The sequence below is a fragment of the Netta rufina genome (assembly GCF_964035555.1).
Source record: "Netta rufina genome assembly, chromosome: 27".
In the NCBI taxonomy this organism is placed as follows: Eukaryota; Metazoa; Chordata; class Aves; order Anseriformes; family Anatidae; genus Netta; species Netta rufina.
This window is the reverse complement of record NC_140151.1, coordinates 555345-570314: the sequence shown is the minus strand read 5'-3', so window position 1 is coordinate 570314 and position 14970 is coordinate 555345. Positions and strand designations below refer to the sequence as shown.

At 38.9% G+C, this 14970-nt stretch overlaps 1 protein-coding gene across 1 annotated transcript; it reads left to right on the top strand.

The window, feature by feature from the left end:
* Positions 1-2557: 2557 nt before the first annotated feature.
* GKN2 (gastrokine 2) lies at positions 2558-6408 on the top strand (the record flags this gene model as incomplete). The annotated part of the gene is made up of 6 exons (XM_084302333.1): positions 2558-2569; positions 3172-3225; positions 3765-3896; positions 4559-4669; positions 5594-5750; positions 6323-6408. 6 exons carry the CDS (start codon positions 2558-2560, stop codon positions 6406-6408), a joined length of 552 nt encoding a protein of 183 aa, XP_084158459.1.
* Positions 6409-14970: the final 8562 nt, after the last annotated feature.

Genomic DNA, 14970 nt, shown 5'->3' with positions numbered 1-14970 from the left:
TTTTTTATTCCAAATGAATGCATGATGATTTCATTTATATTACTGAGAGACATATTAATTTTCAGTGTGGGGAAAAGTCTCTAAAAAGCAGGTCTTTGCTATTGGAGGTATATCGAGGCTTTTCCTGAGTTACAGACATGAGACAACTAGAACTATTTTCTCTCTTGCAATAAGGTTAATTAGTAAAATGCTTTTTAGAAACTAATCTTTTATCTTTGGGCTTATTTGACTAATTGACATTCTAAATGAATATAAAGTAGAAGTTTTAAAGCTTTTAATTTTAGCTTGTGCCTGAACCCGTCTGTGAAAGGTTGCAATCCTACAAACAAAGAATCATTTGAGAAGGGGCAGGGCCAGCTTTCAACAGGATAACATCAATCTAATCTAATTTAATCTAATCTAACCATGCTTGTCACAATTTCATATCTATTTATATATACGTTCTGATATATTGCTTAGCAGCACAGCTTTGTCACACTTGAGATAAAATTTTCCACATAGAGTTGTGTGTTATAAAGCAAATGTATGCAATTTCCTTTTTATACTGAGACATGTTTGCAGAGATAATTTCTGTACAACCTCATTCTTTTTTTTCTTCTTTTCTTTTTATTTATTTTTTATTCCTGATGACTGATGAATGTTTAAAATCATCACTAATTATCTGGATGATGGGGTATAGTGCATCCTTAGTAAGTTCACAGATGACACAAAACTGGGAGGAGTGATGGATTCACCAGAGGGTCATGCTGCCATCCAGAGGGACCTGGACAGGCTGGAGAAATGGCCTCACAAGAACCTCACAAAGTTGACCAAGGGGAAGTGCAACATACTGCCTCTGGGGAGGAACAACCACAGGCACCAGGACACGCAGGGAGTGCCCAGCTGGAAAGCATCACTGCTAAAAAGGACCTGGGGGTCCTGATGGAAACCAAGTTCAACATGAGCCAGCAGCATGCCCTTGCCCCTAAGAAGGCTGAGTATTCCTGGCTCCATTAGGTAAAGTGTGGCCAACAGGCCAACAAGTTAAAAGGTGTGGTTCTTCCCCCTACTCAGCCCTGGTGAGGCCATACCTGTAGTACTGCGTCCAGTCCTGGGCCCCCAGTAGAAGAGAGACCTGGACATCCTGGAAAGAGTGCAATGTAGGGCCACAAAAATGATGAAGGGACCAATGTACCTCTCCTATGAGGAAAGGCTGAGAGAGCCGGGACTGTAGCCTAGAAAAGAGAAGGCTAAATGGTCATCTCATCAAAATATATAAATACCTGAAGGAGGGGTGCAAAGAAGACAGAGACAAGATCCTGCTAGTGGTGCCCAGTGCCAGGACAAAAGGACATAAACTGGAGCACAGGAGGTTCCATCAGAGCATCAGGAAGCACTTCTGTAGTGTGTGGGTAATGGAGCAGAGGAACAGGTTGCCTAGAAAGGTTGTGGAGTCTACTCCTTGGAGATGTGCAAAAACTGTCTCGACATGGTCTTGGACAACCTGCTCTGCATGGCCCTGCTTGAGCAATGGCTGGACTAGATGTACCCAGAGTTCCCTGCCAACTCAACCATTCTGTGATTCTCTGACAGATTACAGAAATTTGTTGGCTTCTAGGCTGAATTCTCATTTTATTGGAAGGAATAGACCCTAGTTATGACATTTTAGTAAAAAGTAGTTTGTGATTCATCAAGGTTATCTGCTCTAGCTGATGTGGAGTCACAGATGAGATGAGGAGTCCAGGCAAGGTCCAATTCACGAGAGAATACCTCATGGCAATATCATGTGGTCATTGACATTTGACATAAAATATAGAAAACAGTTGTAACTTTAAAGGAGGAATCTCCATCTTGTTTCTGTTGTTTTGTGACCTTGTGTGAACCACACATCTTCTGAAGTTTCATGTTACTCCCTCCTAGGCTAGCAGTTAACTAGATTCTGTCTGTGAAGCACAATTGTTATTCCTAACTACGTCACTAATTTCAATGCATGTGATATGTATCATAGCAACTGTTCAAAAATGAGCAGTACTTCTTAGAAAAGATCATGCATATGCTAGATAGAAGAAATGTCTGAAAAGGTGGTCTATTTAGTAGTTGGCACATAATCCAGCATAATGTATGTGATTGTTTTTTTTTTCCAGGCTTTGTCTACAGACTATCAGGCTGTTAGGGATTGTATTTAAGAAGACAAAATGCATATTGTATGAATGAATAGCAGAGTTCCTGATGCCATTTAACTCTAGACAATATCCTGTTAAATATTAAAAAATGGAACTAGAAGAAGTGGAAACTCCTGTAAAGTTTAAACCAGTAAACAATAGCCATTTGGAGAGTGATTAATCTCACAAAAGCTGATGTATCGACTGCTTTTAACATATCAAGATCTGGTTATCTATGCCAGACCAAAATTTCAGATATGAAGTACATGGCATGTAGATATGGACTTGTTCTAATCACGAAGAACAGTTCTGTCAAGTATTTCCCACACCTACTGCAAGATATAAAAGTTGAAGGTCTCTGGAGTTTTCCTGCATTCTTACCTTCTGCAGGCTTTTGCTTTTAATCTGAAGGAAAAATGAACGGATTTGTGAGTATATACATTTCTATTGTATTTATATTATTAAAAGTTCCTTTTAAAATAGAAGTATAGAAAGGAAGATGCTCAAATTATCAGTACAGTACTGGGGCTAATATGACCTCTGTGTTGGTGTGGTTTCTTTTTCTTTTTCTTTTTTTTTCTTTCTTTTTTTTTTTTTTTTTTCTGGTTGTTCAGTAGGAAACCTGTGTTTCTTGTGTGTGCAGTAAGCTCCTTGAAGTCAGTGGAAACATTATTTGAGTGAAGAATGCAGAACTTGATTTCAGGAGATTTAGTTATGATATAATAATTCCCACTTTTGAGACAAAAAAGAAGTAATGTTATCAAAGGGTGTGACTTTTGAAAGAAGCATAAAATGTCATGGTTGTTCTGCATTTTTACCATTACAGGCAAAAGAAAGCCTGATAGCAAGAATTTTATAGTGAAGAACTGTAATTGCTTTAAACTAATAATCATGTGGATTGGGTAATTTTTCAAACTGAAAATATGTTTCCCTCAAATCATGAAAAAAGTGTTTTTTGTCTAACTCTGTCCATTTGTGTATGACACTGCATGTTGTTTCTTCTGAGTGAGAATGCTCATTCCTTTTACAGGCTGCAATTTTCATTTTGCTGGGAGTCTTTTGGATTCAAACTTCTGCATTGCAAGTAAGTAGACTGACAAGCCTTCTATTGCATGTATTTGTTTAAAATGTTTTAAATTCCTGGGCAAGGAGGAATATAATAGGAAGGAAAGAACAGAAGAAGCTAAAATGATGCTTATTACCAAGCACAGAGAAAATTAGCTTTTACCAAAGGTGACAATCATATGAGCCAAAGAGGCAGTTCTGTGCACCTGCGCAGTGACAAGAAATTTGTGGAGCATATGTCCCCTTAGCTCAAGATAAAATTTGAAGACTCTTTTAGTCTTCTCTGAGTCATTGCTGCTGCCATGTATAATGACTGGTATGTCACATGCTGTTTTCAAAAGCCTGCAGTATGGTCCTGTCCCTTCCCGACCCACCCTGACTCAAAATCTCTCATAATTAGTCTCCACCACAAGGGCCTCTTGAGATTGCTAGAGAGTTGTTAATGGATTTAACATGTATATAAAACAATCATGATTGTCCATTTGAGAGAAAATGTTTATATTGTGTCTTTAAAAGTGAAAACCAGATGAACAATGGTTTTGTGTTTTTTTACCAAAGACTTTTGTCCTGAACGAACCTAACAATGATTATGTCACGGCAACTATGACTATCAGCAATGAGAAGAACCTTGCTGACGTCCATGTCCGTTCTGGCTTGTACTCCTCTGATACTATTTTTGACTACAGTCATGTAAGTAAATCTAAGAATCTGACTAGATTCTAAAAATCTCTTTAAGGAAGTTAATAAACACAGAGAATTTATTCTAGTGCATTCCCACCATGAGTTGTCCTGAAACACTGTTTCACTGAAGACTCCCATCACTTCTACTCCTCTTACGCAATCTCTCTTTCATACATATGAAGATGATTTTTTTAAGAGAATTGTAGTAAAACACATGGTAGTCATTCACAAAAGTGAGAAGAATATCATTGACCTCAATGCAAGGGAGTGAAGAGCTGGCTGTATACACTCATGTATAGAAAGTTAGTAAGTACAGCAAAAGTCCATGGGAAAAGATCGTTCAAGTCTTATGGACAGATATTAATGTTAGCAGGCTGCTTCCATTCCCCAAAGGTGACAATGTAAATGAGGAAATGAGGAGTCATTCCACCATGACAGTCAGTGTAGCCACTTCATATTTCTTCTAGATTGCCCTAAAAGCTAGGGAGAATCACCAAACACCAGTGGTAACTATTTTTAATGAATTACTTTTCTTATCTTATTATTTTATTTTATTTTATTTTATTTTATTTTATTTTATTTTATTTTATTTTATTTTATTTTATTTTATTTTATTTTATTTTATTTTATATTTTATTTTATTTTATTTTATTTATTTTTTTTAATCACAGGGATATGTTGCAACAAGGCTGTTTTCACGAAATGCTTGCTTTATTTTGAAAATATCTGAGGCTTCCATCCCAGAGCTGCAAGAAATTGGACGCCTGGCTTTTGAGAAAAAGGTGATTTTGTAGAGAAACCTATTCTGTATACAAGAAAGACTACTGTGTACAAGTTATATGGTATGATGGGATCCCTCCATTCTGCCTTCAAGAACAGTTGTTGTTCTTAGGAATATCTCTTACTATGTTAGCAAGGATGAAACAGATCTAACAAGATAGAACTTCAAGGAAATATCATATAGAACATCTTTTTAAAATAATAAACAGTCATGACCCACCTTGCATATAGTAGATTATCATTATAGCTAGAACTGTAAGATCCCATGCCTGAGGAAGTGGCATATTTTGACAAATTTGAGGAGGTTTCAATGTGAGATCACACAAGGTTTTGTTTTTTTTTTTTTTCATTGGTATGCTAATATTTTGTCCTTGACATCATTATATCATTTGATTTTTTTATTATTATTATTTTATTCTTTGCAGAACAAAATTTAGAAATTAGTTTACTATCACCAAATTGTGATTTTCCTACTCAGGCAAAGGTTTCATGAAGGTGACTGGAAGCATTGCCTGGAGATGAACTGGAGTTCTGGTTCATCTTATGACAGACTAACAATAGTACATTTATAGCAAAACTTCTCATTTTGCTTTTCAGAGTGCCTTTATGGAGTGGGAAGATTAATGTATATGAAAAATACTTGATTATATTGCAGTCAATTAGCAATTTATTAACTATAACTTCAACTCAGTTTCACTGTGTTGATAGAATTAATATCTAGTATACTTTGTTTCTGAATAGATTGAAAAAAAAAAAAAAAAAGGTATTTAAAAACATACAGATTCTTTAGCTAATGTTTTGTATGCGGCAAAGGGAAGTGATTTTAGATCATGGCATTTTTCTTGATGGATGCCATAGTAGCATGGCATCATAGTAGCAAGAAACCAAAGCTACATTACTGATGGTGTCTAATATTTTCTCTTTAGACTATGAAGAAAGTGTATTCTCCACAAAATGTGTGGGTACAGTTTCAATCTGGCAATTCCCTGTTTGGAAATATGAGGGATTGGGTTCTCTATGGTAAACCCATTGAACAACTCTGCAAGGGTCTGCCTCTCTACAAGCTTGTGAAGAGTGAACAACGTAAGTAGCAAGAACAGAACATTATGCTTCCAATACAATGTATAAGCACCTTTCTATCTTAAACCTAAATCCATGCGGCACATTTGTGAGGCAGGAACATATTGCCCTGTTTTAGGGAAGAAGAGTAAACCTCTAAGAAAGTTTGAAAGAGTAAGGCTCTTGGATGCTTTGGAAATTCCAGTAAAGCACCATTTTTCATCATTAAGCGTCTAAATATCTGAAACAGCTGTTCCAGAGTGGTTTGCCTAGTGTCACAGAGGAAACCACTGTGTAGCAGTTGTACCCATCTTACATCCCAATGGTACAATGGTCCCACAAATATTCTGTTTTGACAGCATGCTACCTGCTCTATGCAGGTGATGGGAAAGGAGCACAGAGGTGATTTAAAGCCATATAGGTGTTTCTTCCTTTTGAGTTACACAATAAAAGTTTTATATAGTATCAACTGAGACCAACAGGAACATTGAGCAGGGCCATAACTGAGAATGAATTTGTGTATTTGACTCTTCCTTTCTGGATACAGGGATCTTGTCACTGAAAATATCTTTTTGTTGTTGTTGTTTCATTTTTAGCACTACTGAATTATCATAGCTGTGCCAGCGCAGGAATTCCAACCATTCTGGGCATTAACATCTGTGAAAAACTCCAAAAATCCTGATTTTTACAGTTCTGCTTTATGGAAATGTCTCATTTATCTGTGTGCTTTTGTGATAGAAAACATTCTTAAACTGGAACAAAACACACTCATCTTACCTGTCCTAAGCTTTGAAGACAAAAAAATGTATGCTCTACAAATAAAGATAATGTGGTAATTCAAATGCTTTGTCTTTTTTTCTTCATTCAAAAGCAAAACAGAAACAATCTAGGCCTTTCTTGAAATTTTCCTCCAGAAAAGATGTTTCACTTTGGTGCATTTGTATACTTAGGCTGCAACATGAGATAGGTATTGGTATATGCTTCATGCCAAAGAAGAAAGAGTAAAAGAACATGGTTTTGGTGGAGAACCTCCCTTTTGCATCAGCACCCATGCCCTTCAGGCAGAGTCACTTCACATATGATTACTAGAGAGAAGAAGGGAGGGACAGAGGAAGCAAATGGATGAACAAACAGATACAGAGAGGGAGCAAGTATATCTTACCGAATGTCAGTGGAGCACTTCAGAATATCTTTAAGCAGATTTGATGTAAACATTATTTTTAGGGATGCATCTGAAACAAAGCCCCATATCTTAAACCTGACACTTTGAGAAAGTTCACTTCTAGAAATTTATGTTCAACATTACTGAATTGGATTTCAGATTTTGGATAGCAAGCCATTGTTTTGCAATGCCTTTTAGATTCCTTACAGATTTACACTAGTATTTGCAAAGAAGCTTGAGTTCTGTGAGGCCAATGAAAATCTGTATCAATTTGAATAGATGCAATAGACAGAGAACCCTTTGTTATAGGCATTTTTCAAGCCTAGATAGAAGAGACTCTCTCAGTCCTAAAAAAGTTTGTAACCTGGAATACAATTATCCTTTCACACAATGTCAGTGTGTAAGACAGAGCTGTGGCCACGTGCTGAGTTCCCCTCATATGTTGGAGAAAAAGTTCACCTGTTGAGAGCAATTTATATCTCAGGATTAAAATACAAAATGAGGCAGAATTGATGCTAACTGTGTGCTTTTCTGAAGGATCTCAGTGAATGGCTGTATTTGCACATCAGTGCTTGGAAGAATACTGATTTTTTTGCAGTTTATTGGAGACTTTAATAGTTGCCAAAGAGCAAGGTATTCCTTTTGGGCCCAGGTCTGCAATTTGTTATTTTCAAATCGGTCTCCTAGTTAAACCATCTGCTATTTTTTAAAAGAGCATTTTATCATCGTATGGTAGTACTGTTCTTCTGGGCAAATCACAACAGTCTGCAGGTTCTTGGTGATCCGCAGAATGTTTCTTGAGAGTCAGACTTAGATAATTAAATCCAAGAGTATTTTTGTGTGTGTGCCAGGTACAGGATAGTCTGTTTAGCCATATTTTGAAATGAAGTCTGAGAAGTATGAGAAGTAGAACTGGGACTTGTAGTTGTGATCATAGAATCACAGAACGTCTCGGGTTGGAAGGGACCTCAAAGATAATCTAGTGACACCCACCCTGTCATAGGCAGGGATGCTACCCACTATATCAGGTTGCTCAGGGCTTCATCTAAGCTGGTCTTTAACACCTCCAGGAATGGGGTATCCACAACCTCTCTGGGCAACCTGTTCCAATGCCTCTTCACCCTCTGAGTGAATAATTAGGCTAGTGCATAGAACTCACTACCCTCTGAGTGATGTTCTAGGCTAATGCATGGTGAATGCAAAACACCTCAAAGCACTCTTTAACAGCACTGCTTGGAAGAGTACTCACATGGGTTATGACCTTCAAAGCTTTTCTTGTGGTTGCAGTATTCAGAGAGACTATTCTTCAAAAACTAAGACCTTCAAAAACTAACTTGGAAGCTCTAATCTAGTTTCCAAGTGATAGCCATCATGCTTCAACCCCTTCTTTGTGTATTCTTCTGTTACAGGGTATGGAAGTCATGACAATCCCTTCAGAGTCCAATGAGTTATGCAAAATCTAGAAAATAACTACCTTAACTATCTCAGGCTTTATATATCTGTGTATTTTTTTCTCTAGGGATGCTGACCTGACATCAACTATCCAGTGAAAGTTTAAAGATATGAGACTGAAGTAGATCCCAAAGGAACAAACTGATTGAGATTTCAGAAGGCAGACTTGATGTACAAAGCTACATCTTATTATTCTATTATTATTATTTAATTCTCTGATTATTTAATTCCATACATTCTATAAATATATATAAAAATTATAAATTACAAATAATTCTATTATTAAGTTATTTAAAATAATTAGTCAATGCAATTATTTTCTAACTGCAGTATAAATGAATCTGAAACTTTACTGTTTTGAAGTGTAGTAATGTTTTTTTAAGACTCTTATCCTCTTGCTAATAGGATAATCAAAACTGTTTACTTTAAAGCAACCCAATGTGTACTATACTCTTACTTATTAATGGAAGAGTTTTCTGAGACATGTAATGAAGTCTAATTAAAACAACATGGTGGTTATGCACAGTTATGAAAATGCAGTGCTAAAATCTTCTGTTGACCCAGGGATAATGAGCAATACTCATGTGAAAAGTCCTGTCCTCCTCTTCTGTAGTTGCTTAGAGATTCTGAAGACTTTTCTAAATGGGCAAAATAAGGGATGAGTTGCTGCCTTGATATTACTGATGGGAAACTGAAGCACAATCTACCCTGTACAGTTTTAATTCTATCATGGACTTTATGATCTTAGAGGTCTTTTCCAACCTAAATAACTCTATGATTCTATACTATGATTCTATGGAAGTTGTCTGTGACCAACGCAGGAACTGAATGCAGCAGTTCAGTCTTCACTTAAGGCTTAGAAGACTCTCGTGTTTTAATGTCTTTTTCATTTAAATTAAATACATATTTGAGATCTTGTATTTTTTGTTTAGAAAATATTGCATATACACCTAGAAGCTTACTGAAATGTTTTTAGCGTGTACTTCAACTCCTCAGTATATTTGCAGTTGGTACTAGAGTAAATGGTTCTACAAAGAACTCTAAAACAAGGTCCAATACCTTATTATCCACAACTTTTTTTTTTTTCTTTTTCTTTTTTTCTTTTAGTTCACAGTCTTATTGTATCCATCAGGCCTCTTGGCAATAGATTTGCATTTAGGCTACTGTGTTTGTTGTTTTATGAATAATGCTTCATTCATCCATGAACTCTCACAGCACCTCTACTGTCAAACTGCACAGCTTAGAGAAAAATGTTCTGGATGGAGCACCCTGGGGGCAAATTTGTTGATGCACCTTTTGTAGTGTACCTCACAACAAAGAGAAAAGAAAGTGCAGGGAGAATCATACACCATGTTGCTCATATGTCCACATTCCCCTTACCCAAGTTTCTCAGAGGCTGGTCTGTTTTCACATGAGCAGGTGCATTGCATGTTATAGCTTTGAATTTTAGACCTTGAACCCAAACATATCGGCACCCCCAGAAAGAAAGATGAAAGAATAAATTAATTCAGATTTTGGTAACTGTAACTACAGGACAAACAGAAATGTAAACACAGCTCTGAACAAAAGCAAAGAAAAGGACCTACACATGAAAAAGAATTTTGATATTTTATCTATTTGATACAGTATTTGGCCAGTGCTATTTCCTGCTCACTATGCAACAATTTGCCTTGTGTTTCATGTAGCCATTTTATACGACAATTAACCTATTTTTAACTGTTTTGCAAAGTGATGGATTTTATTGACGGACTACAGGGAAAGACCAAGGATTTAAAAGGCAGCAACAATAGGTAAAGTGTCACTGGAGTTACAGTCCCTTGGTTTCCTTAAACAACTAAACAACTGTAGTCTGAAAATGTTTTCAATCTTTAAATCCACAGCCTGGCAGCAAAGATTTTGGACTGAATTTTCATGATCTGAAGGAAAAATTTAGCTTTCATTTTACTTATAACTTAATACTTAACTTATGTCATTGGAAGATGTCTCATAATTATTTTTCAACAGTCTTGGGAATCTGGAGAGGTCCCAGCCAACTGGAAACTGGCAAAAACTGTTCCAATTCTCAAGAAGAGCAAGAAAGAAGTCAGTCTCACTTCAGTGCCTGATAAAATTATGGAGAATATTATTCTGGGAGATATTGAAAAACATCTGCAAGACAATAGCTATTGGTCACGGTCAATACAGGTTCACAAAAGGAAAGTCCTGTTTATCTAACTAAATTTCTTTTTATGGTAAGGTTACCCATCTAGTTGACCAAGGGAAGCCAGTTGGTGTAATCTTTCTGGATTTCAGCAAAGCTTCCAATACCGTTTTTCAAAGTATCTCTCTGGATAAAAGAATAAAAATACATACTACAATGGGTGAACAATTGGCCAACAGATCAGGCTCAAAGGTTACAAATGAGGTTACACCATGCTGGCAGCCAGTCCCTAATGGGGTTCCCCAGGGCTCCATTTTGGGGCCAATTCTCTTCAATGTTTTATACATGATCTGGATGCAGGACTGGAATGCAAGCTAAGTAAGTTTGCAGCTGATACTAAATTAGGAGGAGCTGCTGACTCCCTTAAGGGCAGAGTGGCCTTGCAGAGAGATCTTGACAAATTGGAGGGCTGGGCAATCACCAACTGCAGGAAGTTTGACAAGAGCAAGTGCTGGATTCTGCACCTGGGACGGGGCAACCCTGTCTATGCATATAGACTGGGGGACGAGAGGCTGGAGAGCAGCCCAGCTCAAGGGAAGCGGCCGTTCCACTCTGCTCTGTGCTGGTGAGGCCTCACCTTGAGCACTGTGTGCAGTTTTGGGCACCACAGTATAAAAAATTTATAAAGCTGTTAAGAGTGTCCAAAGGAGGGCTATGAAGATGGTGAAGGGTCTAGAGGGCAAGAAGTACAATGAGAGGCTGAGATCATTTGGATTAATCAGCATAGAGAAGAGGAGGCCCAGGGGAGGCCTCATGGTGGGCTGCAGCTTCTTCTCAAGGGGAGCAGAAGTGCACGTGCTGACCTCTGCGCCCTGGTGACAGCAACAGGACCCAAGGGAACAGCATGGAGCTGTGAAAGGGGAAGTTCAGGTTGGATATTAGGAAAAGGTTCTTCACTGAGAGGTTGGTTGAGCCCAGGAAAGTGGTCACAGCACCAATCCTGCTGGTTTTGAAGACATCTATGGACAATGCATTCAGGCATATGACTTGATTTTTAGGTAGTCCTGTGTGGAGTCAGGAGTTGGACTTGATGATTCTTGTGGGTCTTTTCCAACTCAGGATATTCTATGATTTTATGATTGTATGAACTTAAGCATATGTTCTACATAATATGAAACACCTGCTATCACAGAGCTCATTAGGTATTCATAGCTTTATGGTTCCTCTATAAGCTATTCATCAGCTTTATGGATAAGGATCTTTTAATATTTGGATTCCTGAGATCTCCCATGGGAATGGATAGAAAATGCCTACTGATTTCCATGTGAGGAACCCACAGAAGACTGCCGCCACTTCCTAAGCAGCCAGCAGCCAGCGACCATTCCCAGAAACAATGGGAGAGACAGTTATGCTCACAGTCAAAGGAGAGTGTTTATCCTAATGACAACTGCCAAAGGTTGACATGCAGAGAGGATCATGCATGAGGCTTATTAGCCTTAAGCGCAAGATTAACACCTTGAAAATAGCACAGGCATTTGGTTTATCTGCGTCAGGGAATGTGCAGTGCTGTGGTGATCCCACTAGGACTGGAACTCGGATCTATCACAGAAATGAGGAATGGATCCAGTGCATAAGCTTAGATGCTATAGAGATATGGGTGGAAGGAGTCTAGAAGAGTATCAGGATGTGACTCTTACTATGTTGAATGTTACCAGGTCTTTCCAAGAGTTTCTTTCCATCCAAGTAATATGTGTCCTGGAAGTTTAGCTAGCTTTTCAGATAGTCTTCTTCTATAAAAATATTTAATGTAGAAGAGAGCACATTGGGAGTGTGTCTGGGTGTGCCTGAGTGTGTGATTATATGTATACATGGGCAGCTTTTATGTGTTAAAACAGTATTTATCCTAGGATAGGATATCAGAATAATGTTGATTATTTGCTTTCATTTAAAAAAAAAGAAAGTATTTAAAGGCGTGCCTGGAATCCCAGCAATGGTATCATTGGATGCACTCTGACAGCCAGCTAAAATATGTCAAGTATTTTGGGATGGCAGAATTAGCACACATTCCAGTCACATCTCCAAGTCTGCTGCAATTAACCTTTCTTTATCCTTTATACATATCAGTGGGCAGGAAGCATCTACGGTCCCTCACTGCCAAAGACACCAGTTTATCTAGACACCTGCATATTAAGATCTTTTCACCACTGAAGCCATTCCACTGAGAACTTCCCCACTGTCACCTCTGGGTATTTCCCAGTGTGCAAGACTGTTTATCAAGGTTAAGTTGTGACAGTTTTGTCAGTTACAATCATTTTAAAATCAGAGATTGACCCAGAAACTCTTACCCTGGTAAGCAATATCATTTACATGAAATAGACTGCTTAAATTAGGCGTGGCAGGTTTTTGTATATGATAGAATCATAGTATGGTTTGGGTTGTAAGGGACCTTAAAGATCATCTAGTTCCAACCCCACTGCCATGGGCAGGGACACCTCCCACTAGATCAGGTTGCTCAAAGCCCCATCCAGCCTGGCCTTGAGCACCTCCAGGGATAGGGCATCCACAATTTTTCTGGGCAACCTGTTCCAGTGCCTTACCACTCTCAGAGTAAATAATTTTGTCCTTATATCTATTCTAAGCTTACTCTCATTTAGTTTAAAGATATTACCCTTTGTCTTACATTCCATGACAGAAAGTCCCTCCCCAGCTTTACTGTAGGTCCCTCTTTAGGTACTGGAAGGCCACTATAAGGTCTCCCTGGAGCCTTCTCCTCTCCAGACTGAACAACCCCAACTCCTTCAACCTCTCTTTGTAGGAGAGGTGGTCCAATCCCTCATCTTTGTAGCCCTCCTCTGGACTCATTCTAATGCATCCATATCTTTGTGTTGGAGGCCCCAGAGCTGAATGCAGTGCTCCAAGTGGAGTCTCACAAGAGCACAGCAGATAGGAAGAATCACTTCCCTCGACCCGCTGGCCATGCTTCCTTTGCAGCCCAGGATATGGCTGGCTTTCTGGGCTGCCAGCACACACTGCTGGCTCATGTCAAGCTCATTGACCAACACAACCAAGTCCTTCTCATCAAGGCTGCTTTCAACTCTCCACCTAGCCTGTGCTTGTGATTGGGAATGTCCAGACCCAGATGCAGGACCTTGCACTTGGCCTTGTTGGACCTCATGAGATTCACACAGGTCCACCTTGAGGCCTGTCCAGGTCCCTCTGGATGACATCGTTTCCCTCCAGTGTGTCGACCGCACCACCCAGCTTGGTGTCATCGGCACACTTGCTGAGGGTGCACTTAATTTCACTGTCCACATCACTTACAAAGATGTTAAACAACATTGGTCCCCCTCAGTACTGACCCCTGAGGAACACCACTCATTACTGATCTCCGCTTGGACATTGAACAGTCAACCACAACTCTTGGAGTGTGACCCTCCAGCCAATTTCTTACCCACCAAGTGGTCCATCCATTGAATCCATGCCTCTCCAATTTAGAGACAAGGATATCATGGGGGGCAGTGACAAATGCTTTGCACAAGTCCAGGTAGATGATGGCAGTTGTTCTTCCTCTATCTACCAATGCTGTAACCCCATCACAGAAGACCACCAGATTTGTCCGGCACGATGTGCCCTTAGTGAAGCTATGCTGGCTGTCACCAATCACCTCCTTATTTTCCATGTGCCTTAGCCCAGTTTCCAGGAGGATCTGCTCCATGATCTTGCCAGGCACAAAGGTGAGACTGACTGGCCTGTAGTTCCCCCGGTCTTCCTTTTTTCTCTTTTTTAAAATGGGAGTTATGTTTCCTGTCTTCCAGTCTGTGGAAACTTCATGGGATTACCATGACTTCTCAAATATGATGGAGAGAGGCTTAGCAACTCCATCTGCCACTTCCTTCAGGACCTGCAGATGTATCTCATCTGGTCCCATGGACTTGTGTGACTTCAAGTTCCTTAGATGGTCTGGAATCTGATCTTCTCCTACACTGGACAGTTCATCATTCTTCCAGTCCCTGCCTTTGTCTTCTGGGGCCAGGCCATGTGGCTGGAGCTCTTAAACAGATAACTTGTCTAATAAATGAGAAAAAGTCTTCCAGTTTGCATCAAGTAACAAAGAGAGATGGCTGCATACATGAGCAAACTTTCATTTATAGGACAGAATTCTCTTGAAGATAAAATTGAAGTTGGGCTGGTGAATCCAGCCCACTATTTGAAACAAAAAATGTGCTGTCTGATTGTCCTCATTTTGCTAAGTCTTCCCACTGTTTTTATACTAACAATGTATAGTGATGGGAAAAAAAAATCATCCCTTAGTTTTAGAAATAAAGAACTTGCCTCATGAGTGTGTCTCTAACCACTCAGGAGCAAATAGCTGCAGTTGAACAGTGAACAACATGGCAGGATCTACATGCAAAAAGAAAAAAGCATACCAGTAAACTGAAATGAAGTGCTCAATTTGAATCAAGGTACCTTATCTTAAGTACTCAAGTCTT